This window comes from Capsella rubella, unplaced genomic scaffold, assembly GCF_000375325.1.
Source record: "Capsella rubella cultivar Monte Gargano unplaced genomic scaffold, Caprub1_0 scaffold_2, whole genome shotgun sequence".
Lineage (NCBI taxonomy): Eukaryota > Viridiplantae > Streptophyta > Magnoliopsida > Brassicales > Brassicaceae > Capsella > Capsella rubella.
The window spans coordinates 8,341,974-8,369,099 of record NW_006238922.1 but is presented as its reverse complement, the minus strand read 5'-3'; the positions used below and the strand labels follow the sequence as shown (position 1 = coordinate 8,369,099).

General features: G+C 37.7%; 1 protein-coding gene across 1 annotated transcript; it reads left to right on the top strand.

The window, feature by feature from the left end:
• Window positions 1-505: 505 nt before the first annotated feature.
• On the top strand, window positions 506-26,553 carry LOC17894087 (midasin). The gene is made up of 75 exons (XM_006301005.2): window positions 506-874; window positions 962-1,287; window positions 1,466-1,550; window positions 1,678-1,949; window positions 2,040-2,222; window positions 2,337-2,512; window positions 2,729-2,838; window positions 2,929-3,048; window positions 3,137-3,215; window positions 3,728-3,850; window positions 3,923-4,022; window positions 4,104-4,173; window positions 4,265-4,384; window positions 4,460-4,516; window positions 4,597-4,770; window positions 4,888-5,010; window positions 5,136-6,902; window positions 7,290-7,312; window positions 7,427-7,634; window positions 7,729-7,827; window positions 7,920-8,231; window positions 8,447-8,640; window positions 8,723-8,777; window positions 9,039-9,189; window positions 9,797-9,870; window positions 10,045-10,186; window positions 10,300-10,398; window positions 10,480-10,580; window positions 10,662-10,751; window positions 10,825-10,890; window positions 11,021-11,185; window positions 11,291-11,498; window positions 11,586-12,457; window positions 12,610-14,118; window positions 14,205-14,382; window positions 14,470-14,535; window positions 14,779-14,858; window positions 14,931-15,179; window positions 15,266-15,398; window positions 15,475-15,560; window positions 15,658-15,743; window positions 15,978-16,119; window positions 16,213-16,302; window positions 16,405-16,528; window positions 16,638-16,792; window positions 16,885-16,998; window positions 17,103-17,252; window positions 17,343-17,522; window positions 17,606-17,788; window positions 17,907-18,008; window positions 18,086-18,310; window positions 18,391-18,510; window positions 18,602-18,683; window positions 18,772-18,902; window positions 18,983-19,147; window positions 19,374-19,449; window positions 19,564-19,676; window positions 19,751-19,836; window positions 19,905-20,018; window positions 20,139-20,207; window positions 20,295-20,451; window positions 20,541-20,698; window positions 20,794-20,888; window positions 20,993-21,195; window positions 21,287-21,520; window positions 21,621-21,842; window positions 21,945-22,103; window positions 22,191-22,409; window positions 22,530-22,808; window positions 22,895-23,029; window positions 23,294-23,500; window positions 23,587-25,590; window positions 25,686-25,964; window positions 26,079-26,207; window positions 26,328-26,553. The coding sequence occupies exons 1-75, from the start codon at window positions 770-772 to the stop codon at window positions 26,358-26,360; spliced, it is 16,170 nt and encodes a 5,389-aa protein (XP_006301067.1). The 5' UTR covers window positions 506-769; the 3' UTR covers window positions 26,361-26,553.
• Window positions 26,554-27,126: the final 573 nt, after the last annotated feature.

Below are 27,126 nucleotides of genomic sequence, written 5' to 3'. Positions count from 1 at the left end.
AACTCTCAAGCTATACGCAGGTGCTACTAATTAAATTGGAGAGGTTTGACTTTCAACTCTAAAAATGGTTGGTACAAAATTTTGGACATTATAAGATGAGAGGTTTTCTTATACATTATCAAAATTGCCATACTAAATAATGACTCATATGACATGTGTGAGAGTGATTTGTCATTTTTTACGATATAACGACGTTTTGATAATGTGATTATAATTTTCCTAAAAAATGAGACATCGGTGATGATTACATTAGAAGCAAACAAAAAAAAGCCAGTTTAAACAAAATAAAAACGTCTTCAAAAATTAACAACATCGTCAAAAATTAACAACATCGTAATCGAATCCGAAATAAAAGTAAGGGTTACATTTTACAATATTGGGTAAATATAAGTGTTCGTTTTGAAAATAACGATTTTTAGTGTTTTTTTCATCAAAACAAAAACCCAAAACCGCCTTTTTGACTGAAACAAAAACCTTAAAAAGGCTCTCTGCTTAAACCCTTAAGCCTGCGCCTCTTTCGTTCTCTTCTTCATCTTCCACAAGTTCCTCAAACTTGCTTCCATTGCTTTCGCTTCCTGATCGTTTGTTCTCTACGAATCGTTACATTCTGTGTTCCCTTTCCCAGCTCTATTGTCGATTTTTGTTTAGTTTCATCTTCTTTGGAGGCTTTGGGAGACGATTAAACCTAAAATTTCCCCATTTTTTTGCTATCAATTTTGTCTGCTGTTACATATAAACCCTAATTTCGCGTATCTATCAACAGGTTTCGATGGCTATTGATGGGAGTTTCAACCTTAAACTTGCCTTGGAGGCTTTTTCTGAACGGTGCCCCAAGGTGGCAGCTTTTCCATTTTTCAGTTCGGTTCTCAGCAAGGTAAAGTATTGTAATTGCTAATCAAACGTTGCCCAGAATCAAGGGGTTGAGTTTGTTTTGACATTTTTTGGTGATGGGTTTGTTTAGGGAGAAGAAGTGGTGGATAACGAAGAGGTGATTCATGCTTTAGGGGATGTGTTTCTTCACCCCGAGTGTACAATTCCGTTGGTTTATTACTTCCTTCCTATTATAAGAAGGGTTGTAGATAGAGTGGTCGGTCTTCTTCATCTAGTGGGTGATTTAAAGTCAAGTGTTGACTACTCAGACGACGTATCATCAGTTTTGGATAATTCCATGAAGGAAGGTGTTAGTGTGATTGATTTTTATGTTCGGCGTGGACAAAGGTTGGAGCTTCATGAGTGTGCTTGCTTGGCCTTCAGTCGCGCCCTTCATTTGAATTCGTCTTTGCTCGGGTAAGATGACTTTTGACTTTATTGCCCATGTTTTTGTGAAGCTAGGAAGAATATATAAGACGATATCAGTCATGTGAACCAGCGATAAAACTAAGAAATGTGAAAAGAAATAAGTTTGATTTTATAAAAATTGCAGCTCGGCTAAGTCTACTAACAGAAGACTTCTTAATTTGTATAGGTCTATTCTAAATTATTTTAAGGAAGCTCCACCACCGTACGAACGAATTCTTGTGAAAGATACAATTTATCAGTTGCACATGGAGGTATGCTTGTTATATTTGACGTTTACTGATGTCAGAGCATCATATGTAAATTATATGGCATTGTTGGTATTCTTATCTGTTACTAGTCTTTGGCCAGTTACATCGATTATTTTTTCCCTTGAATCAGGCTATAGCTGCGTACTTGCTTTGTCTTCGAGTATCATACCGTTTTCTCGTCATTAGACCTGAGGTTTTCTCTAAGTTGTGGGATTGGTCTTGTTACTTGGCCTCCATGAAAAGGCTCTCAGAATGTCCAAGACAAGAAAGGCATTTCCTGGAAAAGCATCGAGATGCTGTATGGTGTGGGATTCAAATTCTTTCTGTTGTTTTAAGATGCAGTGACAGAGTAGCTAAATGTTTTGGTTTTGAAGTGGAAGAAGCACTTTCGTGCTTGCTACGGTAATCTAGTTTTAGCTATACTCAAGATTTTTAATTGACTCTTCGTCTGAAGTTTTGTTTCTAAGGATTTATTTTCTTTGATACATTCAGATGGGAGGAATTTTGTCAGGATATAGAAATAGAAAAGGCTGGACTATACATTCAATTGCCTACATACACTGCATTAAAGTCTTTGCAACAATTTAATACCCTTGTACCTGGGATTCACAACCAGCAATCAGTAGGTTTAGAAACAAATGAGCCATTGATGAAGATTCGGAGGCTAGACACCTGGTCTGTTCTGGTTTCTTTGTGTTTCTTTTGAAATAAATTTAACACTTATGCCACTTGTACTTAATGTTAATTTTCTCTTTTATGCGTTGAATTCCACCTTCCTCTTCAATTCAGGGATGTCAAATCTTTCTCTGAACCTGAACCATTTGAAATCCACTCTAGGGTGAAGAAATCTTTTGAAATGGTCTCATTGGCTGTTAGTCAAAAGCGACCTGTTCTTCTGTATGGTCCCTCGGGATCTGGAAAGTCTGCCCTCATTAGGAAGTTGGCTGATGAAAGTGGTAACCATGGTATGTTATTATTTTAATATCTATGTATATGGTCTCAAATAATTTTTTAGTTGGCTAGGTTCAAGCAACTTTGTACCCTTACTTGATGGGAAAAATAACTATCTTGAGATGATGCTGTGCGTACTAAATTAAATTCCATTGTTAAAACAAAGGCCTTAAACTAAATTATTTCTCACTATATTTTGTGTTTCTTTATGCCTCTTTTAATTTTGATAGTTGTATTTATCCACATGGATGACCAACTTGATGGGAAAACTTTGGTTGGCACTTATGTGTGTACTGATCAACCTGGCGAATTCAAATGGCAGCCTGGCTCACTTACTCAGGTTTGTGGAATTAAATTCAGATGGCAGCCTATTCATTTATCCATCCTCCTACAATTGCATCAATATGTCTAGTTTTTTCGATCTTGGCAGGCTATTATGAATGGTTTCTGGGTGGTTCTTGAGGACATAGACAAAGCTCCATCAGATGTTCCCCTCGTCTTGTCACCTTTGCTGGGAGGTTCTTGCTCATTCATGACCAGTCAAGGAGAGGTTAACACTCTTTTTGCTGCTCCGTTAAGGTTTTGTTGTTTCCTTGAGTGATTTATTCAAGCTTCTTAACTTTTTAATCTGCTTGCAGGAGATACGGATAGGGGAGAGTTTCCAACTGTTTTCAACTATATCAACACCCGAATGCAGTGTGTCACACATCAGGGAAGGTATGTCTTGCAGATTGATTGGTTTGACAGCCTAAATATTTCATTATCTTTGGTTTAGTTTTGCACTAGATCCATTCGACATTTGGAAGGGCATGATAACTGTGATCTTGCTGCAGTTAATATCATCTAGGGGCGATGTGGCTGCAAATTAGGTTGAAGGGTATTTTCGTTGGATTAGCTTGAAACCTGCAACCTTAGGGATTTTATTGCGTGAAGCATAAAACCAAATGCTAGTGGGATTAGAAGCTCAGCTAACTGCTGTTAAATGAATATTCATGCTGGCTATTTTTCCTAGTTAAACAGCTGATATATAACCAACCTAGCTTAAAGTGCATGATAGATTAAATATTTAGTTTTATTGATGCTTGCAAAACTAAGCTCTTAAGAGGTCTTATAACTATCTGTATTATTACGTGGCAGTAGAGCATGAGGTAAACCCATCTTTAACTTGTTGCAAATAAGATTCAGTTCAAGAAACCTTATTATATTTAATTTTTTTATGTTGGATGTAGCTGGAAATTCGTTAAGTCCTTTATGGAGGAGAATAGTTGTATATCCACCAGATCATGAAAGCTTGCAGAGTATCCTGGCTGCTCGGTATCAAAACCTGGTTCCTGTTGCAGAGAAACTTATAGGTAGGTTCATCTTGCACATACGCCTCTTTACATGGAATCTGTACTAACTATGAAACTATTCCATCTTTGCAGAAACATTTGAGACCATCAACTCTGCTCTTCGTCCCCAATATTCTGGTTCAACAACTGAAAACTCAGCTACTTTCAGTTCTCCAAGTAGATTTTCGCTGAGGTAGGCATATATCTATGACTGAGAGTTCTTGTTATGAATGGATTGGTCATTCTATTCTTTCTAAATGGTCATCATTTGCAGAGATCTGCTGAAGTGGTGTGAGCGGGTTCATGGCCTGTCCTCCTATGATAGCCATTCAATTTATCAGGAGGTCTGTTTTTTAAATGTTTGCTTGGAGTAGTCTCTTATTCTAATATTTCTTTATTTCTTTATTTAATTTGGCATTTGTGCTTTTTCCTCAGGCGGTAGATATATTCTCTGCGTCTTATATGTCAACTAAAAACCGAGTGACAGTAACTAATATTGTGGCTAGCATTTGGAATGTCGCTGTTCCGGAATCTCAGCATAAGTCCCCAATTCAGGTATCTTAAATCCTTGAACCCATTTTTTTAGCTTGATGCTTAGATTTTGTTTTCTAATTATTCAATGAATTGCAGGAATATTCTAGGATTCTAAAAATTGGCAGAGTTTCTCTTCCACTTGGTGAAACTGCGGTTAGTTTATAAGTATCTCTTTCTTCCTGATACAATTATTTATCTATTACAGCTTCTTGATGATCTGCCTTTTTTTCCAGTCACATGATCGGTCTAGGTTTGTGGAAACACGGACATCTACACAGTTACTTGAGAAAATAGCTCGCTCTGTTCAGTACAACGAGCCAGTTCTCTTAGTAGGAGAAACGGGGACTGGGAAAACAACACTAGTTCAAAATCTTGCACACTGGATCGGACAGAAACTCACTGTTTTGGTATGTTTTGACATGAATTTTTGTAGTAACGTAGTTATCATAGTGGTTTTCTACAATTTCTAGTTTATTCTTTTAGTTATGTAGTGTTTCCTATAACTCTAGTTTACTTTTCTGCAGAATTTGAGCCAGCAAAGTGATATAGTTGATCTATTGGGTGGTTTTAAGCCTATTGATCCAAAGCTTATGTGCACAATGCTGTACAATGAATTCAATGAATTGGCAAGAGGTTCGAAGATTAAGGTAGCTTTCTATTTAAAACTTTATCTCTCATTGATTTCCTCCTGCACTTATTCTTAACCAGATATGTTTAGGAATAAATTTAGCATGTTGCTCAGTAGTGAGTTTTCTTCATTTTTGGTATCTAGGGTGAGGCAAAAATTATGAAATGTCTGCAAAATTATTTTAGAGCCAAGAAGTGGGTGAAATTTTTGGAAGGGTTAATGGCGACTACTAAAGGCATTAAAGGTTTAGTTGGGAAAGAAACCTCTGGTTTAGTTGGGAAAGAAATCTCAAGTAGAAAGAGGAAGAAACGCGATGATAAGATCGAAAACTGGGTGCATTTTTCGAAAAAAGTAAACAATATTCACGACCAGATTTCTTCAGGTGGAATGGTTTTTAACTTTGTTGAAGGTGCATTTGTGGCTGCCCTCAGGGATGGGCATTGGGTTTTACTAGATGAAGTGAACTTGGCCCCACCAGAGATATTGGGCAGGCTTATTGGTGTTCTTGAAGGAGTGAGGGGATCACTTTGTTTAGCTGAGAGAGGGGATGTAAGGGGCATTCCCAGACATGAGAAATTCCGTTTGTTTGCTTGTATGAATCCAGCCACGGATGCTGGTAAACGAGACTTGCCATTCTCCTTCCGAAGTAGATTTACAGAGTATGCTGTGGATGATAACTTATGTGATGATGACCTGGAGATATTCGTGAGGCGATTTTTAGGTGGACGTGAATCTGACAGTAAGTTAGTTAGCAACATTGTTTGCTTTTACAAAGAAGCTAAAAGGTTATCTGAAGAAAGCTTACAGGATGGTGCTAATCAAAAGCCACAGTATAGTTTGAGGTCTCTTTACCGTGCACTAGAATATGCGATAAAAGCAGAAGGTATTGGAGGATTTCAGAAAGCATTATACGATGGATTTTCCATGTTTTTCCTCTCCCTATTGGATGCTCCCAGTACTAATGTCATGGAACCTATAATAAAACGTCTCTCAGGGGGAAATATCCGAAGCCAACCGCTTCAAAGATACTTGGGAGAATTAAAAGGCAGTTCTGATAAGTTTGTTGAGAGTTATGTTATGACGAAGAGTATAATAGAGCATCTCAATCATTTGGCACATGCCATTTTTATTAAAAGATATCCTGTTCTCTTACAAGGACCAACATCCAGTGGAAAAACAAGCCTTGTCAAATATCTTGCTGCAATAAGTGGAAACAAATTCGTTCGCATCAATAATCATGAGCAGACTGATATCCAAGAATATTTAGGTTCCTATATGACTGATTCTTCAGGGAAGCTTGTATTTCACGAAGGAGCGTTGGTGAAGGCTGTCAGGGGTGGGCATTGGATTGTATTAGATGAACTTAATTTGGCTCCATCTGATGTCTTAGAGGCACTAAACAGACTACTTGATGACAATAGGGAGCTTTTTGTGCCTGAGCTGAGTGAAACAATCTCAGCGCATCCCAACTTTATGCTCTTCGCTACACAGAACCCTCCAGCTTTATATGGTGGACGTAAAATACTGTCCCGAGCTTTTCGCAATCGGTTTGTGGAGGTTCATGTTGATGAAATTCCAGAAAATGAACTGACTGAAATTCTTTCTAGGAAGTGTATTATTCCTAACAGTCATGCTTCAAAAATGGTCGAAGTGATGAAAGACCTGCAACGCAGTAGGCAGACTAGCAAAGCTTTTGCTGGAAAACATGGATATATAACTCCTAGAGATTTATTCCGATGGGCAGATCGATCCAGGACTTATAGAAACGGTATATCTTATGAAGAACTAGCCAGAGAAGGGTATTACATTCTTGCAGAGAGGCTACGTGATGACACTGAGAAGGTAGTTGTTCAAGATGTGCTGGAGAGACATTTCCGGGTCAGCCTTGCCAAAGATGATTTGTACAAAATGGTAAGCTATGCTATAGTTTGAAACGTTAATTAAACTTATTTTCAGAGTATTGACGTAACAGCATGTCATTTCATCAGTTAAGTTGTTTCTTCTTCTTGGAACTAGTTCATGTTAGGTTTCCTGAAATTAGTTTATGTTGTAGGTCTTTTAACTTTATATATCCATTGGACGGAGCTGTGTGTCAAATAGTGTGAGTTGCATATTTCATGAAAATTGATTGTTCGCGATCTATTACTTCATTCCGATAGATTATTTTTGAAGGAAGCTGTTGGTCTTACTGCATTATTGTTACTGAATCATTACAAAGTTTTGTTATTGATATCTATATATAATGGTTTCTGTTTTTTTTTTTTTTTTTTCTTTTTTGCCTTTTCCTTCTTACCCCAGGAGCTTCCAAGTTTGGATTCCATGTAAATTCCTTTCCCCTCCTAATTCTTCTATTATTGAATCATTTGTTTCGAGCTTGTTTGTTTCATCGTTTAACAGTCTGATTTAAATTTTATGGTGAAATTATTTTTATATAGACAAAATAGAAAATTCACCTGGACTCAAAGTATGCGGAGACTATTTTTTCTCATCAATCGTTCTTATGAACTGCATGAGCCTGTTCTTCTTGTTGGTGACACTGGAGGAGGCAAAACAACAATCTGCCAAATACTAAGCGACTTAAAGAAGAAAAGATTGCACATCCTTAACTGTCATCAATACACAGAAACATCTGATTTTCTTGGTGTAGGTTTATCTTTTTGCATCTTATATTTCCGAACTCCACTGCTACTCTGTTACTTCTTTCATTTATAATTTCTAATGTCAGCCTCTTTCTTAGGGTTTCTTTCCTGTGAGAGACAGATCAAAATTAGTCACGGAATACGAGAATCAAGTCAAACAATTGGAGCTCTCTCAGGCATTGACTAGCCAAGATATTGTTAGTATCACTATACCCACCAGTGTTTTTGGTATTTCACCAGTCTTTCTTTTAACGTTGATACTATATTTTCTTGAACATGTCATGTACAGGATATCAGTAAAGCTAAAGATATTAGTCAAGCTAAAGACGTAATCGAGTCAATAGAGAAAGTTCTGAAGAAATACAAAAATGATTCAGTCATAGGAGCGGCCGTCACACTACAGGATGTTGGTGTTCTTGAGCAGATAAGGAACAACATGGTGATGCTGTATCAAAAATGGCGTTCAATTTTTGTTTGGCAAGATGGTCCGCTTGTGGAAGCAATGAGAGCTGGAAATATCGTTCTTGTGGATGAGATATCGTTGGCTGATGACAGTGTACTAGAAAGAATGAATAGTGTGTTGGAGACAGACAGGAAATTGGTGAGTATTAGTTCACTGCTATTAGTTCTTGATCATTTCATTAAAGCTACCCTACTGGTTTAGTTCACTGCTATTAGTTCTTGATCATTCCATTAAAGCTACCCTGTTGGTTCTTGATCATTTCATTTCTCCATGGTTTTCTTTCTCTTCGTATAAATTTTTATGTCTGTCTAATTGTTCTCTCATATATTATTATTTTCACTTTATCTTTGTAGTCCTTAGCTGAGAAAGGTGGTCCCGTCTTGGAGGATGTTGTTGCTCATGAACACTTTTTTGTTCTTGCCACCATGAACCCGGGTGGTGATTATGGAAAGAAGGAATTGTCACCTGCCCTTCGTAATCGTTTTACCGAGATATGGGTCCCTCCTATTACAGATACGGAGGAGCTCAGAAGTATTGCCTTTTCTTGGTATGTTCTCTCCTTGAATAGCTCAAAAGGATATTTGTCAATAGTTATCTTGTTGCTAATTCCTGATATTCTTGTTTTGTAGCCTTTCCGGTTCGAAGGAATCTAATATTGTCGATCCCATCATCAACTTCTGGGAGGTAGTTTCCCTATCCTTTATAATATAGACGCTTGAATTCACTTAGTATTTTAACTGTCTCCACAGTGTTTTTTACCAACATGAACACGTCCACATATTTGTGCTGCGGAAAACAATTTGATTGCTCCATGTATCTCTTTCCTCTCTCATCAGGAACAATTATAATTATAATCATGTCAATGATAAATGATATATTTTAACTATACTGTATTATAATATGTTTTGTACATCAATAGATTCAGTGTTGTATTCGTTGCTGCAGTGGTTCAACAGGTTGCAGATTGGGAGAACTCTTACTGTCAGAGATCTCCTCTCCTGGGTTGCGTTTGTCAACATAATAAATGAGAGTTTAGGACCAGCATATGCTATTCTTCATGGAGCGTTTCTAGTGTTACTTGATGGTCTTAGTCTTGGTAGGTCTTTCCCAATTACTAAATTTTCTGTATATTTGAGTTTGATTGATATACTCACTTATTCAACTCTTATTCTTCCCTTCTGTACTCATTTTCTATCTGCACTGGGGAGCTTTCTGTTTATTTGATTGCATTCATGTATGAACAATCTGACTTTTGAAAACTTGTCGTTAAGATTAGTCATTTAATCTGTTGCTGGGTGTGTTAGGCTATAGTGAATCCCTCACATCCCTAAGAAAACATGATTATTGCCTGCTGTTCTGTTAAAACATACTCGTTAGGTTCTATAGCCGCTTCTTAGATTGATTGCTCTGCCAAATGCCTTTGTAATCTACTGTTTTACATTTTATTCACATGTTTGTCTCTGATGTAATGATATAACTATTAACTGAGTCTGAGCAATTGCTGAAACTATTAACTGAGTTATGTACTTGTTTTTGGTATGTGCAATTGCTGAATCTGTTGTTGGATTTACTGAGTTTAAGGTATTCAACTTTATTGAGAGTTCATCTTCATTAGCTATTAACTGAGTCTGAGTGGTAATGCTTTTATATTTTTTACCTTGAGTGTATAATTTGTTCACTTTTTTTATTTTATGTTTTGTTAGGAACTGGTTTCTCTGGGAGAGATGGTCAAGATCTGAGAGAAGAATGCTTCGCTTTCCTATTACAACAACTTAAGGTAATTTGAATCTTGATATTTACAATGTGTCGCTTTACTTTTGTTGTGTTCTGGAAACACAACTCGCCAAGTTTTCTCTAGTGGGTTATGTTGAATTTTTTAACCGTGTTACTTATATTGTGTTTAGTTCTCGAACTAATAGTGATGCTCGTTCACTTGACTTTTCTATTTCAGCTTTTTGCTAGCGATACACTCCCTTTGGAGCTTTCACGAATGGAGCTATATGGCTGGGGTGATACCAAAACAATTTGTGAAGAAAGTGCGAGTGTTCGACATGATAATATGTTTGGTATTGATCCTTTTTTCATAAGCAAAGGTGAGCTGCTGTGTTTTTTTCTGCAAAGGATATGTTTATATAGTCAAAGTATAGCAATCATGATTATAGACATTTATGATATTTTGTTTGGAACCTACAACTTGCCTGGGCAGGTGATGAAAATCCTGAGATTGGTGGATTCGAGTTTTTAGCACCAACCACCCACAGGAATGTCTTGAGGGTATTGCGTGCAATGCAGCTTTCAAAACCAAGTATGTTCTCATTAATTTAGTTATCATGGTAGTTATTGGAGATTGATGTTTGGCTTTAATATTATTGTATTACTGTTGCAGTTTTATTGGAAGGTAGCCCGGGTGTTGGAAAAACAAGTCTGATATTGGCTTTGGGAAAATATTCTGGCCACAAGGTTGTGCGCATAAATCTATCAGAGCAGGTTCGCTTTCTTCACCAGACATCAGTACTGTGTATGCTACTTCCTCTGTTGGGTATGATAACTTTGGTTCTTCTGATGCAGACTGACATGATGGATTTACTGGGATCAGATTTACCTGTTGAAAGTGATGAGGACATGAAGTTTGCATGGTCTGATGGAATTCTCTTGCAGGTTAAAGATTGTCTGATGTTAAGTTATGTATTAATTTAAAACTTGCAGACCCTCAATTATATAATGTCTACAGGCTCTAAAAGAAGGCTCTTGGGTTTTGTTAGATGAACTGAACCTTGCCCCACAATCTGTTTTAGAGGTGTGTAACAAGCCACTAAATTTATTTCAGTAAAAGTTTTCCTTTTTCCTGCGCTAGAACATCTTAAATTCTGTTGCCTTTCCACATATATTATTCTGGTGAGTGTTATTAAGAATATATATCTTTCCAGGGTTTGAATGCGATTTTGGATCATCGTGCTCAAGTATTCATCCCAGAACTTGGATGTACCTTTGAATGCCCTCCAACATTTAGAGTTTTTGCATGTCAGAATCCTTCTTCTCAAGGTGGTGGCAGGAAAGGTCTTCCCAAGTCTTTCCTTAACCGATTTACAAAAGTATGTTTCACTATTCGTTTTATGGTTGTAAATCCTCATGACATGTCCAAGTCTTATATATTTCCAAATAAAAAATGTCTTCTAATCCGCCTCAAATGTTTTCAGGTTTATGTGGACGAGCTTGTGGAAGATGATTACCTCTTCATCTGTCGCTCACTTTACCCATCTATTCATAGTCCATTGCTTTCAAAGCTTATTGCTCTTAACAGACAGTTGCATGATGGTACTATGTTATATCGAAAGTTTGGTCACGATGGTTCACCATGGGAATTCAATCTACGGGATGTGATCAGATCATGCCAGTTTATGCAAGGTAGTGGCTAGAGTCATATAAATTCTTCTTATTACCATTTTCCAGGTGACAGTTGCTTAAACTGATTTGAGTTATCGTGTGTTCCAGGGGCAATACATAACTTAGAAGTTGAAAGTTTTCTCAATGTTCTGTATGTTCAAAGAATGCGTACTGCAGCTGACCGTAAAGAAGTTCTGAGTATATATAAGGCTATTTTTGATAAAAACCCTTCTATAAATCCCTATCCTCGTGTTCAGCTAAATCCTGGGTACTTAGTTGTTGGAACTGCTGCCATTAAACGAAATTTGACTCAGTCTAACATTGCTGGTGAGAATTTGAAGATTTTGCCTGAAATCCGTCAAAATCTGGAAGCTGTTGCACATTGTGTGCAGAATAAATGGCTGTGCATCCTAGTTGGACCATCATCATCTGGAAAGACTTCGGTGATCAAAATATTGGCTCAGTTGACAGGATTTCCTCTTAATGAATTAATTCTTTCGTCTGCGACTGACAGCTCTGATCTACTCGGATGCTTTGAGCAGTACAATGCCTTCCGTAATTTCAGATTGGTGGTTGCTAGAGTTGAGCATCTTGTCAATGAGTATAACAGTTTGTTATTACAGTCTTCACAGGAGGCCCTTTTGAGCAATAGGACTGCCTTAGTTTCGATTTGGCTTTCCTATTTAAAGAAGATTGATTCCTCTCTCTTGGAGAACCCTTCATTCTTATTGAACGATTCTAAAATACTCTCTGAGTTAGAAGAGATTGTAAAAAATCTGAAACAGGGCTTGGAGGAAGGTGTTTTACCTGTCAGTTGGTCAAAAAAGCATCTGGACCAAATCTTAAAGACTATATTACGGCTGCAATCTCATGAGAACAAGCCGTCTACAAAGTTTGAATGGGTAACAGGAATGCTGATAAAGGCAATAGAAAAGGGGGAGTGGGTTGTCCTCAAAAATGCTAATCTCTGTAATCCCACGGTAATACTATAATCTCACTTTTTAATATTCGTGTAATTATTTTCACTCTTTTTGCTTCCACCCATGGGTTGCATTCAAAATTTGTTAACAGTTAGAAACAACTCTGGTAATTTCCCTTGTAGCTAATTTCCATCATTAACTTTAATTTTCAGGTACTGGATAGGATCAACTCTTTGGTGGAAACGTGTGGATCGATCACTATAAATGAATGTGGGATTATTAATGGTGAAGCTGTCACTATTGTTCCGCACCCAAACTTTCGTTTGTTCCTCTCTGTAAATCCAAAATTTGGGGAAGTATCAAGAGCAATGAGGAATAGAGGCGTTGAGGTATATATGATGGGGCCACATTGGCAGCTCAATGAGGAAGGCTCAAACTGTGAAGAGCTTGTGTTGAGAGGTGTGGAAAGGTTTCTTTCTCTGTCAGGTATTCCAGGTTATAAGCTGGTTACTTCCATGGCCAAAGCACATGTTCATGCATGGCTAAATGGTCAAAGCTTTGGTGTACGTATAACGTATCTTGAGCTTGAACAGTGGATTCAGCTCTTCCAACTGCTGCTCATGAACGGAAATAAATTTCGGTGGAGCTTACAGCTAAGTTGGGAGCACATTTATCTCTCGTCGCTTGGGGTGACTGATGGAAAAGAAGTTGTTGATTTTGTGCGTGATACATTTTTGTCAGATGTTGAACTTTCTGAGCTTGATTCATTTATGGGTGGGGGTCTGTGCGTGCCTGGAGGATGGCCAAAGCCTTTCAACTTGAGAGACTTGACATGGTACTCAAGAGAAACAACAGTAAGGCAAAATTGCATGTATCTGGAGTTCGTAGGAGCTCAGTATGCATCACATCAGTCTAAAATAAGGTACAGTGTGAAATTGAGAGATAGGGAGTTGGCTGCTGGGGAGCCAAGAATTATTTATACGATTGATTCTTGGAGGTTAAAAAAAGACTTGTTTCCCAAAGCCTTAATTGGGTCAAGCTGTGCACCTACTGTAGCTAAATTTGAAGATGATTTGGCTTCGAAAATGCTATTATTTGCTGCCAACTGGACAATAGAACAGGCAACCGAAGAGGATATCCAACTCTATCTTGCGTGGTTTAGTTGGTTTGGTTCTAGACTGCAACAATACTGTCCCTTTTTACTGCGTTTCCTTGATATGTTGAAGGATGAGTTTGAGCATCCAATTTGGAGTCAAATATCTAAATGTCGTAAAAATCTGAAATCCCTCAGCAGATTAGATCCTGATGCTGTTCCAATTCCTATGTTGTGCTCCAAATTGATTGATGTGGCCTCATCAAATGACCAGTCAAAACCTTACAGTAAATCCCTTTTTGAGTCTCTCAACTCAATTGGTGTTCTTCGGCTTTCGTATCAGCAGTGGCTTGCAGAGAGCAACTACAACCACACCAACGTATCCTCTTTTACTCGGTTTTTGGACTCGCTTCGTGCATTGGAGAAGAAAATTCTTTGCGGAATTGTTGGAGCACCTTTGTTCAGTGTGTTAATTAAGTTGTACACCGAAGTTATTGAAAAACATTCATTCTTTTGGTCTGGTTTGGTGTCTTCTTCAGATGAGTATCTATTATTTTCCTTTTGGTCACTGATAAAAGCTATAAAAAAGATGCACAGTTCATTTCCTGAAGAAGTTCAAGTGGTTCTGGTAAAGCCTACCTCTCATTTATTCCATTTTTCTTTCTAAAATTATCATATTGGTTGCTCAATAATATCATTGCCTTTCTTCTGTAGGAGGAAAGCAAAAATATTAGCAATATAGCTTTGCATGGTCACCCAGAAAAGTCTTTGCTATGGGCTTATGGGGGCCATCCTTCCTTGCCGATATCCGAAGAATTGTTCCATAAGCAGCAGGAATTTCTACAGCTCTGCAGCATAGTTTGGCCATTGAAATCCGAATCAGATGAACAAGGTTTGATATCTGAAAACGTTTCCGATACTACCAATTTGATTAGTTACAGAAATTAAACTCTCATATGATATTTGTTGGGTGTGGCAGGAAATGATCATCTAACCAAAGCCATTGCATTTTCTGGCCCTGAATTATGTTTGCTTGCCTTGGAAGGTAATTCTCCTTAATGAATATTTTGCTCATCTTTGCTTCATTTTACTTATTTTCTCCGATACAAGTAGACTGTTATGTTCTGAATACTCGCTATATTCTTGTCTCTTTAGCATATCGAAAAGTAATGATTGTTTGTTATGCTTTTGAGATTTTTTTCCCTCTTTAAAAGCTGTTGTGATTGTCTAATTATGATGTGATTCATATTGTTGTATTTTTCTGTTTTTTTTCTTCTAAAATATGCAGGTCTTTGCATTTCATCATACATTGCTGACGAAGACAATGTAGATTATGTTGCTGCTGTTCAGCTGGATGAGATCTACCAGGTTTGATTTCTTTTATGCTGATGTGTAATGAGATGTCTCTATCTACTGCTCACAATTAATCTTCATCATCAGACGTTTTTGGGGAGGCTGAACCTAGAGAAGAAGAGATTGGCGGAGAGAATGGGTTTCAATGAGAATGAAAATACCGAATATAAATCTGCTGGCTGCTGCGTGTTTAGCCCTGAAATTGTGGCTACAGGGTCTGGCTTCAGTAGTTGGATGAAGATATGTTTTATAGCTAGCAGTGAAAGTTGTTCTTTAGATGTAGAAATACTTGCTGCTCTTCAGCACCTCTTGGTGACTCAACCTACTGAACATCAGGTTAGTGGATAGTTGGATTTTTTTTTTTTTTTTAAATCTTATATGTATGTGATAACCACTCTAAGACTTACTTTTTTGAGTTGTAGGATCTTGTGGACATTCGAGTACTGCTTAAATCGGGTCTAGAATATTCTTTATCCTCAGCAAGGCCTCCACAGACTCTTGTAGCTCATCAAAAAATCCTGTGGGCAATTGATGCACATGCGTCTAAACTAGGAGGTAAATTTTTTTTGATAATCCATTACTTTTCGGTGTATGAAGGTGAAATGGCTGATTAAATTCGACAATGTTGCAGTGGACTCCAAAATTACCAATTTTGTTCTCGAGATGTGGTTCTGGTGGCATTCTGTTTTGTGGAAAAATAGTCAAATCGGTCTCATGGTATTAGAAACTAAATTAATTGACTTTTTTTTGCACTTTACTTAGATTGCGCATTTTGTAACTTCTTTCTTTTATCTCATGTTCCTGGGGCCTACAGAATATTTCAGACTCTTGCAACAGTCGGATTCTGTCACCTTCTACGCTGATTCAGCCTGTGAAAACAGCTACAGTTTCTCAGATTCTGTAAGAGATCTTTTTATTTTGTTTTGTAGCTCTCTTCTTCTGATCAACTATGAGCATGTTACACGTTCTATACTTTTGCTTGCAATTTGATATATACATTCATATGCCCACTTTGATACAGTGTACAGTGACAGCAATGCTTGCTCTCCATGATAATACTGCTAATGTTTGATGATGAAAACTGTAGTTCCGTCAACCATATGATAAAGCTCTTTTTATTAATGTTTTATGCAGGGAAAATGTATTTTCTGTAAAGGATTATCCTGTTCAATCAATGAAACTTTTTTCTGCTTCAAGACATCTATGGAAAAGTTCACAACCCTATGAAGAGATGCCTGCTTCTTTAATGTCAATAGCACGTTCCCTTTTCAAACAGGTACTGAAATTGTGATAAATTTGATTAGTCTATTTTGCTTTGTTTTGTCTACTGTGCAATTTTTTTATCTTAGTTTCTTCCCAACCATTGTAGATAATATATACGCACCAAAAGTCATTTGAGCCAGAGATGTATGCGGCAATTAAGTCTGCATTTCATGCAATTGAGACGAAGCAGAACATGGTATGATTCTAAAGTTATATCTTCAATTCTTTCATCTTCTAAACAGTTTAGGTTCTTTTTGATCATGGTTACATCTTCAAGTTTACGCTTTCCTTTATACAGGTGGATGGCATACGGTCTCTCATCTCACTGATTGTCACATCAAGCCATCAGAAATTAAAATCTGTTACTCACTCATTTGTCGGACCACTAGCTAAATATCTTTATTCTGAGTGCACATCAAATGGTACTGTTATTTATAGTTTATATATAAGCTGTAGTAGTTTGAGTCTAGGTAAGATAAACCTTCCTACTGTTGTAATTATTATTTACAGCTTTATGCTCAACTTTTGTAGAAGTCTACTCCAATCTTGGCTTGGCGTGGCTTTATCTTGGAGGACTACGCTTCCATCTTTTAAATAGCTTAGATGTTATAGATCCTGCAACAAAGATAACTTGCAAGCTGTTAGAACTAGAAGAGAAAATTTCATCAATTGAGCTAAACATCAAGGTGGTTGCTCTTTCACATTATGGAGATTCAGAGTAGCAGTTGCATAATGTCTGTGTTTGTTTATTGATTGGCCTATATCAATATATTACCAGGTCCGGGGAGAATGCGGGTATCTGTCTGGAATACTTTATTCTGAAAATAATGACGAAAAGAGTGAACATACGTTAGATAAGCTCAAAACTGAGCATAAAAGATTGCAAAGAAAGGTAAATAGCAGCTACTGTAGTTTTTTTCTGCTCTTGGCTGTGTGACAATCATGTGACCTATCTCATTTTCTCCATGCTCACATTAGTTACCCCTTCTGAAACAGGTTATATTTCGATCTGATCCTAAAAAGTACCAGGATTTAAGAAGAGCGCTGGATGAGTTTGCTGGATTTCTCACACGTCCCATAAGTCTGGTCAACGAGATTGAAGTGCTTGATTGGAATCAGATTGCTGAGCAGGTTTTGAACTGGCAGGTAAGTTAATCCTCTTGACTGTGGTTTGCATTTCCTCATGACGATCAATTGTATTTTATTGGCTTCATTTATAATCTCTGGATTCTGCAGGAGACAGCAACATCTTTTATTGATCGGCTGTCCAGTGACTATTCTGAATATGTTGATATAACTCAGCCAATTCAAGTTTCAGTATATGAGATGAAATTGGGTCTATCCCTTTTTGTATCTGGTGCTATCTTGGGGAAACTTCTCAAAAAATATGACATAAACATGGTTGACTCAGTCATGGTACTTGACCTCTTTTTGGTTTCAGAAATGTCTGAATTTTTCATTTCTGTGTTGTAAACTTAATGACTTCATGCGCCTGGCAGGAAACTATATATGCCTTAATGAGATTTCCGAGGGGATCCTTCTTAGCTTCAACTACCTACATCGAATGTTTGCCACCTTTGCACCTTTCTCATTGCGCAGATTCCCGTGCTAAGTCCTTAGGTTTGGATGTTGGCTTGCTGCACAAACTTGTATCTGTCTCAAGTGCCGAAGATTCAAGAAAAGTAATGTTTCATATAACTTCCAATTTTTAGAGTTATGATTCCCGTTCATATAATGAAAAGATTGTCAGAATTTTGAAATCTATTCATGTATTCCTTTTGTTTTGCTTCCTTATTGCAGGCCTCTGAATTGCAACTAAAAGTTGCTCTATATAAAAATCTGCATGCTCGTGTTTTGCAATTTGTTGCAAACACTGGGCTAATGGATGAAGCTTCTTTTGAGGTAAAATATTTGATTATTTGTATGCATTTGAATATGTTAATATAAGTTATCTAATGTCACAAGAGTTCTATCCGCAGTTACTGGATAAAGTATATTGTGAATTGGCAAGAATTTGGATGGAGATGAAGTTTCAAGCAAAAACAAAGGCTGACAATCTTTCTGGGCTGTACAAATTCCGATCCCGGGACTTCAAAATTGAGAGTGTTATGGAAGTAGATATATCTGCCCTTGGCAGGTATTTCCCAAATGATAGTTTCTCAGAGTGGCAGGAGTACCTGGCTGATGATGATATGAAGGAAATGGTAATCCTCAAGTCTTATGGTCTACTAAAACTGGTAAATTCTCTTGTTTATCTCTTATGATTTTGTTTTGCTCTCCACAGACACATATGGACCAGGATGAGGAAAATTTGGAGGATGATTGGAACTTGATACAAGAGCATCTGGATTATATATATAGCACACATAACGAGTTATTTGGTTTTTGTGACCTCTCTGAAAAGGTACTGGTAGACTGGTACAATATCCAAATCTGCAATTGTTGCATCAGGCCACAATTCCTTTGTATCTGACAAGACAATTTATTCTGTTCAGTCTGGAAGATTCTGTATTTCTGACAGTAGAAGGCTTGATTCATTTACTGATTCTTATGAACTTGGAGTCCACATGATCAAAGGTGACCATCAGACACTATCTTTTTCTGTTGTTTAACGTGGTTAAAATCATTTTGTTAATTTTTTTACTGGATTATATCTTGATACCAGGGCTAAGGGGTTTATTCACATCGAGCTTGGATGCAAAACTTGTTCCAGAACACCTGCTTCGCCTTTGCTTGGAGAACAAAAAAACCTTCGCTACAAACTACCAGTCTGCCAGTAAATTTAACTTTTATAAGGTCTGCAAAGCTTTTACTTCCTGAAGAATTCATCTGCGCTTAGTTTTACGTCCGACTTTGTTCTGACTGTGTCTTTATAGGACTTCGATGGTCCTGAGCTGGGGAAAATGGTAAAGTTTCTCACTGCATTACAACGGAGAATTAATTCGCTCTTGCAAGAACGGGAGGACCATTCTGGTCTTCAGAAGCTTTCTGATGTACTTCGGATGCTCTTGGCTATTCCGTCAAATACTCCTCTGGCAAAGGTATTACTATTTATATAGTCAATTCTGTAATTAAGATACTGTATCAGTTTGTAATAAAGCAACTCTGTGGTAAAAATGTTATGGGAAGTATTAATGCAATGGTAACTTATACTCACAGAATAAATGGTTCGGCATTGCTGTCACTGTTTGATCTTATGTTTTGTTGGTTCATTATAAGCATTATTTTACTAACCCATTATGTTCTTGTTTGCCATTGTTGGTGAAGGCTCTTTCAGGATTGCAATTTCTGCTCTGCAAGGTTCACAAGTTACAAGAAGAGGGATGTAAATTGCCCATCTCTGGTATAGATTTTAAATTCTTACACTGGATTGATTATGCACTCTCATTCATACCCTTTTTCCATTATTTATATATTTTCCGGTGTGACATTGTGTTATATTTTTTGTATCCTACAGATCTCTTGGAGCCAATTATTTCCCTCGCAAGCTCGTGGCAGAAAGTGGAATTTGAGCGTTGGCCTACATTGCTTGATGAAGTTCAGGATCAGTATGAACTAAACGCTAGGAAGGTTGGTATTTTTAGAATATTTTGTTGTCATGAACAAAAATACTGTTAAGGTTAACACTTATTTTTTCGTTGCAGTTGTGGCTTCCTTTGTTTTCAGTTCTGTTTCAGAAAAATGGTGTTGATATTTCAGCACATGAAAACGACGAGTCCATTTCAGAAAGGTGTGCACCACAACATTACATTAATTCTTGCAAGTTTGTTGGTCATCTAAAAGATATCTTTGTTGCAGTTTGGTGGAGTTTATTGAAACGTCAAATGTTGGTGAATTTAAGAGACGTCTTCAGCTTCTCTTTTGCTTCCTTCTTCAATTAAGTCTGGGTAACTCTTTGGGAATATATTCAAGGTTAGCTTTGTATGAATTATCGCCTGATTCCTCGCTGGTTACACCTCCACTGTTTTTAGCAGTTGAATTCTAACTTGAATGTGTTTGTCTTTTGCTTTTACTGGCGCTTTTCTTTGACAGTGATTCACACAAGAGGAAGCTGGAAATTTGCTACAATATTTTTGGTTTCTATATTCAGTTTCTGCCTGTGTAAGCTCCTTTCAAGTTTTTTTGGAGTTTATCAGTTCAAGATTGTTTTGCCATGGTAGTGTTCTCAATTTAAATTTCTTTTACCAGTGTCATGGAGCAGTTAGATTTGAATAGAAAAAATGTTGAAGCTGAGTTAAAGGAGGTTCTAAAACTTTGTCGGTGGGATAGGCCAGATAATTATTTGTCCAATGAGACTACTAAGAGAACCAGGCAGAAGGTCAAGAAACTGATTGAGAAATTTACTGTAAGTTATATCTGTTGCCTTATATACTCTGTTAAAATGACACAGCCTTTTTAAAGAGTTTTCAAAATGGCATCTTTTTTCTTGGGCAGGACATGCTGCGGCTCCCTGTAATGCTTGTTAGGCGAGAGTTAGCAAAGGAACGGGCTCAATTTCTCCCTCTACTATGTCCAGATCTTTTGAATGGAGCATCTGACATGAGGATCGAGGTTCTAGTTAGTGCTTTAGATGCAGAACAAATAAATGACAGGTATACATTTGCATCATGTACTTGTCTGTATGCATTGTTACAACTTCATGGAAGCTGAAGCCTCCATCATTTATGCTTTACACTTTTCTTGGTAGGTCTTCTTGGTATGCTGTCTGGTGGAATAAATTAAATGAATCGGTAGGAAGGTTACACCACAAAATGCACCTTAAAACAATGCTGACGGGTGAAGGTTCGTTTTGTACCCCAGCTCCATTTACTCTTGATTATATTTCGTCGTTTTCCTTTATTTTTGGGGAGTATCTATATTCTGAAGCTTGCATAATATCTTTGCAGAGCATCAGTATTCTTCCCCTGTCTATCAGGGTGATTGGAAAACTCTGTGGAGTACAGTTTCTAGGATTGGTGAAACCGTAGCTGGCTGTTCAGATCTATGGAGAAACAGTGACAGAGATGTTGCAAAGAAGAGGGCTCTGTTTGACCTTCTCAAGTTATTAGAAAATAGTGGTTTGCAGAAACACAAGTTTGAAAATGTAGAGGTATATCATTGCTTGTTGATATTTCTGTTTATATTTCTATTCATGCTTTATTTATTGATCAACTGTATTCTCTGATGATCCTTTTTTATAGATGTCAAGTCACTTTAAAGGGTTGCTATATCAGCCAGCATATGAGCCAAAGCATCTGTTGCTGCTAACACATACCAAAAGTAGCATGCATCCTTCCGAGGCAATAGAGGAGGAAAACAAGGAGAATTCACTAGTTGAGTGGAGAGTGGCGAATGAGTTTTACTTTAAGAGCTTGGCTTCGGTGCAACTTATGCTGAATATTGACCGAAAACACTCGGATGTTACATCTGAGCAGGTAAACTTTGGAGCTTGTAATTCGGGCTTCTCTGAGTCTTATTTTTAAACTAGTTGTTTCAAATTTGTAGAGTCCTCACACTAAATTTCATATGTAACAGGTTAAGCGGTCAGTCTCATTTCTCAACCATCTTGTGGAAATACAACGGCAGCAAAGAAAATCTGCTTACAGCTTTGCTGGACATCTAAACCGCTTTCGCCAGTTTGTTTTGTCTTTAGCGAAGTTATTGGGGGATTCAATTGGTGTGGACAAGAAGGTTACTTCTGTGTTCAGTTTTCCCCCAAATCAGCATGCCATCTTTAGTTGCTTGTGGCTACAGAAGGTACATTAGCTTTCTAACTTAACAGCTAACTTGAATGATGTGCATTGAAACGTCTGTTGCAATAACACTAGTTAAATTGTTTCTTTATTTGTGATATGACAGCAACTCTTTGATAACATTACTGAGATGCTTCTTGAGGAGTCGGCCTTACTGAGAACAGTTGGAAGTACACACTTGGATTCCTGTCATGCTGTCAAAACCTCAACACGGTGTTTGCTCAGCTTTATTGAAAAGCTAATTCCCATCGCTCTAAATTCAAAGGTGCAGAATCCCTGGGATTCTTCTAAATCTTTCTGGTCGATTTTTTTTTCTTTTTTGGCGAGAGTCTAAATATGTCTTTGTCATCAGGCTTCGCTGGATAGGCTTCTACTTGATTGCAACAGTTATATCATCACACCAAGTAGCTGTTTTAACCAGTTTGTCACACAGCCTATGGTGCAGCTGCTATGCCAGAACTTTGATCAACTTACAGACCTTGAGAATCAAATTTCGACTTTCTGTGGAGACAATGAGAAAAGCTATGCTAGAGACATTCTCCTCAGACGATTTTCCCCTGTGTTTAAAGAGGTATCCTTGTCTCTATTCCAGCTGTGTGTATTCTGTTTACCTTTTTCCAGATGCTAGCCTAGCAAATAGATTGTGTCTTGGGTTCTTAGAGTCTGATTTTAGGAAATGTACTTAATGCAGGGGAAGTTGCTGGCTGAAAAGCTGAACTGTTTGCTTAATGTGGGAGACCTACCAACTGGAATGGAACCCAAGGAACAACTTTTTCTTGAAGAAAATCTTTCAAGTACATTTGCAAATGTCAAAGATGTGATTGGAAAGCTTTGCACGTATAAGGACGGAAGTGTTTCTCAAGAAGGGGAAGGGAATATTACTACATGGGATGATTTGTTTAAGCAGACAGAAAATGACCTGAACCTTGACAGCATATGTAAACAGCTGTCAGAAACATTTACTTCCATCGTAAGTTGGATTGTCTTTTGAATTATGGGGATGCTATTTCCTTTTATTTTCAAGCCTGAATTGATCTGAGGCTGTTATCTTCACAGGAACAGCTGTTGAACTCATCAGGCGTCCTTTCGGCTAGTGTTGGAGACCAGTTGCAGCAACTTCAATCATTTTTGGATCTTTTATTGAGCTTCGGGGATTGTTACCTCAAAGAATTTTTGGCAATAAGTAAAACGGTATGTTTTTTAATCTTATGTTGCTCTTGAGAGGTATTCGGGACTATAGTTATACTCGCCTGCTCTCTACACTGATCCTGTTAATTGTATAAATTATCTTTCAACGACCTCCTTAATGTCAAGTATGTTAATTAGTGTCAAGAGATCTCGGCATTTAGTCACCTGTCGAGACAATAATACCCACATCATGGCTTTATTGGTAACCAGTGTCCTTTTTGCTGGGTATATTACAATTATTTGGTACTTTTTGCTTTTGGTCTGTAGGTGTCATTGATAACCCATGTCCTTGCAAGCATTCTTGCCGATCTATTTACAAACGGATTTGGCATCACTAAAAATGATGAAGATGATGGCTCTAAATCTGAAAAATCAGAAGCTGCAGAAGGTACTGGTATGGGAGATGGCGTGGGGGCGAAAGATGTAAGTGACCAAATAGAAGATGAAGATCAATTGCGTGGCACAGATAAGAAGGTCTATATTGTCACCTTCCTTATTCCACTCATCTTAAATTTTGCATGGGATTTTACCAATAGAGTTTTCTTCGGTTGTCTTTACAGGAAGAGGAAGAGAAAGAGCAAGATACTCCAGATGATGTGCAGGGAAAAAACAAAGGCATTGAGATGAGTGATGAATTTGATGCCAAAGCATGCAGCGTCAGCGAGGATGAAGAAGAAGCCAAGGAAAACGAGGAAAGCGAGGATGAGCAGTTGGATTCTGAATTAGGAGATGCGGGATCTGATGCTGAAAAAGCTGATGAAAAGCCATGGAACAAGGATGAAGAGGATAAAGAAGAAAACTTGAATGAGAAGAATGAATCTGGACCGTCGATAGTCGACAAGGACCCAAAATCAAGGGAGCTAAGAGCCAAGGATGATGGTGTTGACACTGCCGATGAGCCTGAGGAGTCTGACAAACCGGAGGAAGGAAATGATGAGAATGTGGATCAGGATAATTTTGGTGATACAGAAAATTTAGAAGATAAAATCCAGACTAAGGAAGAAGCACTTGCAGATCCGCCTGGACTAACTCCTGATGTGGGCAATGAACAGATCGACGATGACATGGAGATTGATGAAAAAGAGGAGGTCGAGAAGGAAGATGCAAATCAGCAGGAAGAACCTTGTCCTGAAGATCAAAAGCATCCTGAAGAAGGTGAAAATGATCAAGAAACTCAAGAGCCTGCTGAGGAAAAAATGGAGGATGGGGCTGAAGATGTGTGTGAATCGGCTCAAAAAGAAGAACCTGGAAATGGTCTTGAACAAAAACCAGAAACGGAACCAGTAGAAGGAAAAGAAGTTATGTCAGAAGACATGAAACCGAACTTCTGTAAAGATAATAATTCTGGCTTAGAGTCTGGTTCACAAAATCCCCATGGATCTAATGTGTTGGGTGCGGGAAGTACAGCACCACAAGAAAATTTGTCTGCTACTGATGTTACGGATGAACTCACAGATTCAATGGATGTGCCTTCAGAGAGTAACACTAAGATGAACCCCATGATGACTAGCTTGGCTAGTGGTGAGACATTGACGGACAACATACCAAAGATGGAACTTCCTCAAAACCAGTCATCTACTAATCAACAAACCAAGGTGAATCCTTATAGGAATATTGGTGATGCATTGAAGGAGTGGAAAGAAAGAGTTAGAGTCTCCTCAGACCTTGGAGAAAAGCAAGAGGCTGAAAATGAGATGGAAGACCCTGATGCTAGTGAATACGGATATACGTCTCAGTTTGATGCAGGAACTTCCCAAGCTCTAGGACCTGCGTTGCCTGAGCAAGTGAACACAGATATGAGAGAAGGGGAATCCGATGAAGAAAAACTCGCAGGTAATCAGGATGAAGTCTCTCCAATGGATATTGATGACTTGAACCCCGAAAACAAAACTGTTGTCCAATCCAAACCATTGAACAGCAATAGCATCACTGAACAGGTCCAAAAATCAGAGGCGGACAGGACACACCAAGAGAACTCGTCGTTTCATAATTTTGCTGATGGAAACAACAGGATGGACTCTATGGTGTCTGTTGACAATACTTTCTTGGGGGATGATGCATATAATCTGGACCGAATGCAATTAACTGATAATGACACGGAAAGCAATCAGGAAAATCCAGATGTCATAAGCAATGCTGTTGTTCTTTGGAAGAGATGTGAATTGCTTACTGCAAAACCATCTCAGGAGCTGGCTGAGCAACTACGGCTTATCTTAGAACCAACACTTGCTAGCAAGCTCAGTGGTGACTACAGAACGGGTAAAAGGATAAACATGAAGAAGGTTATTCCGTACATAGCAAGTCACTATCGGAAAGATAAAATTTGGTTAAGGAGGACAAAACCAAACAAGCGTGATTACCAAGTTGTTATTGCTGTGGATGATTCGCGTAGCATGTCAGAAAGTGGATGTGGTGAGTTTGCAATTAGAGCTTTGGCAACTGTATGCCGAGCTATGTCACAGCTTGAGATGGGAAGTTTGGCTGTTGCAAGTTTTGGGAAGCAAGGGAGCATAAAGATGTTACATGATTTTGGTCAGTCTTTCACCACAGAATCCGGCATTAAGGTTAGTGACCTCAAATCTTTCATTTCCTATGTGTTGCACTGTGAATTAACTTCTGATTTCTTACAAAACACCTCTTTTCATTTCTGTGATGCCAGATGATCTCAAGTTTAACATTTAAACAAGAAAATCTCATTGAAGATCAACCAGTTGTCAATCTGCTGAGAAACATGAATGAAATGCTAGAGAATTTGGCCAGCACAAGACGACAGTCTTACGGTAGCAACCCACTTCAACAGCTGGTACTAATCATCGGCGATGGGAAGTTCCATGAGCGAGAGAAATTGAAACGATCCGTCAGAAGCTTTCTCCAGAAGAAACGTATGGTGGTATATCTGCTTCTTGATGACGCAGAGCAATCTGTTCTGGATTTAAAGGTATCTTCAATTCTACTACTTCCCATATTATACTCAATTTTGTAAGATTGAAATTAGTAGATTGTCAGGATACTAAAAACTGCCTTTTTTTTTCTTCTGTTTTTCTCTAATCAGGACTATGGATTTGATGCTGAGATGAAACCTTTTAAGAAAAATTACTTGGATTCTTTCCCCTTCCCGTACTACATTGTGCTAAGAGACATCGAAGCCTTACCCAGAACACTTGGTGATGTGTTGAGACAGGTAAACTTTTCACTATCCATCCTCTGTTTTCTTTTTCTTTTTTTTTCTTTGTGAGGGAAAATGAAAAAACACTTGTTCAAAATATTCAAAATATGACAACTTCTGTTTTTGTTTTTGCAGTGGTTCGAGCTGATGCAAAACTCACGGGACTGAACACTTGTTGGAAGAGTAAATGTGTCGAGGGCCTGTAAAAACCGTAGCTTAACTTTAGTTTGTAAACTACATTTGTATAATAACATCTGTATACAATAACCTTTGTTACTCACATCAGATCACAAAAAAACTGTTATTGCTACAATGTCTTTATATATAATATGTGTGAAAGAAAAGACCCTCTTCTCTTGTCCTTCGATTTCTCACAACTTTTATTGCTCTCTCCCATTCAAACCTGTAATTAGATTCACACCACACAGTTTTAGTCTTACACATTGGACCATTGCGGATGTTAAATAGGATTTATACACACTACCATTGCATGTAACATCGTAATTTTATATAAATATATACAGAAGTAAAGAACTGAACCGTAATGATCAAATCAAAAGTTGATTTGATCATTCGAATATTTATTTACTTACTTCAGTTTTTCAACAATCTTATATCTTTCCTCTCCCATTTACATTGCTTTATTTTCTTCTTTTGACCCCCAGAAGAAGCAAATTCTCTACTAACTAAAATATAATACTTAGTCACTCACATGATATGAATCACTTTTTTTGGGGTTAATCATCAACACACTGTACTGTATATGACTCTTCTTAATACTTTCCTTCAAAGTTTTTCCTAAGAGTATTACTTTACTAAACATATCAAACCAAACAAGCCAAATAAGACTAATGTAAATTTAACATTCGATCGGAGTAACAAAAAAAAATAAACTCAAAAAATGTATTGGAAAAATATATATGAACAAGGTAAA

Bases quoted from the DNA above. Each gene is read 5' to 3' on its own strand.
- LOC17894087 (XM_006301005.2), top strand. From the start codon at position 770: ATGGCTATTGATGGGAGTTTCAACCTTAAACTTGCCTTGGAGGCTTTT. The intron at 10,581-10,661 runs GTTCGCTTTCTT...CTTCTGATGCAG, and splicing joins GCATAAATCTATCAGAGCAG to ACTGACATGATGGATTTACT. The intron at 21,521-21,620 runs GTAAACTTTGGA...CATATGTAACAG, and splicing joins CGGATGTTACATCTGAGCAG to GTTAAGCGGTCAGTCTCATT.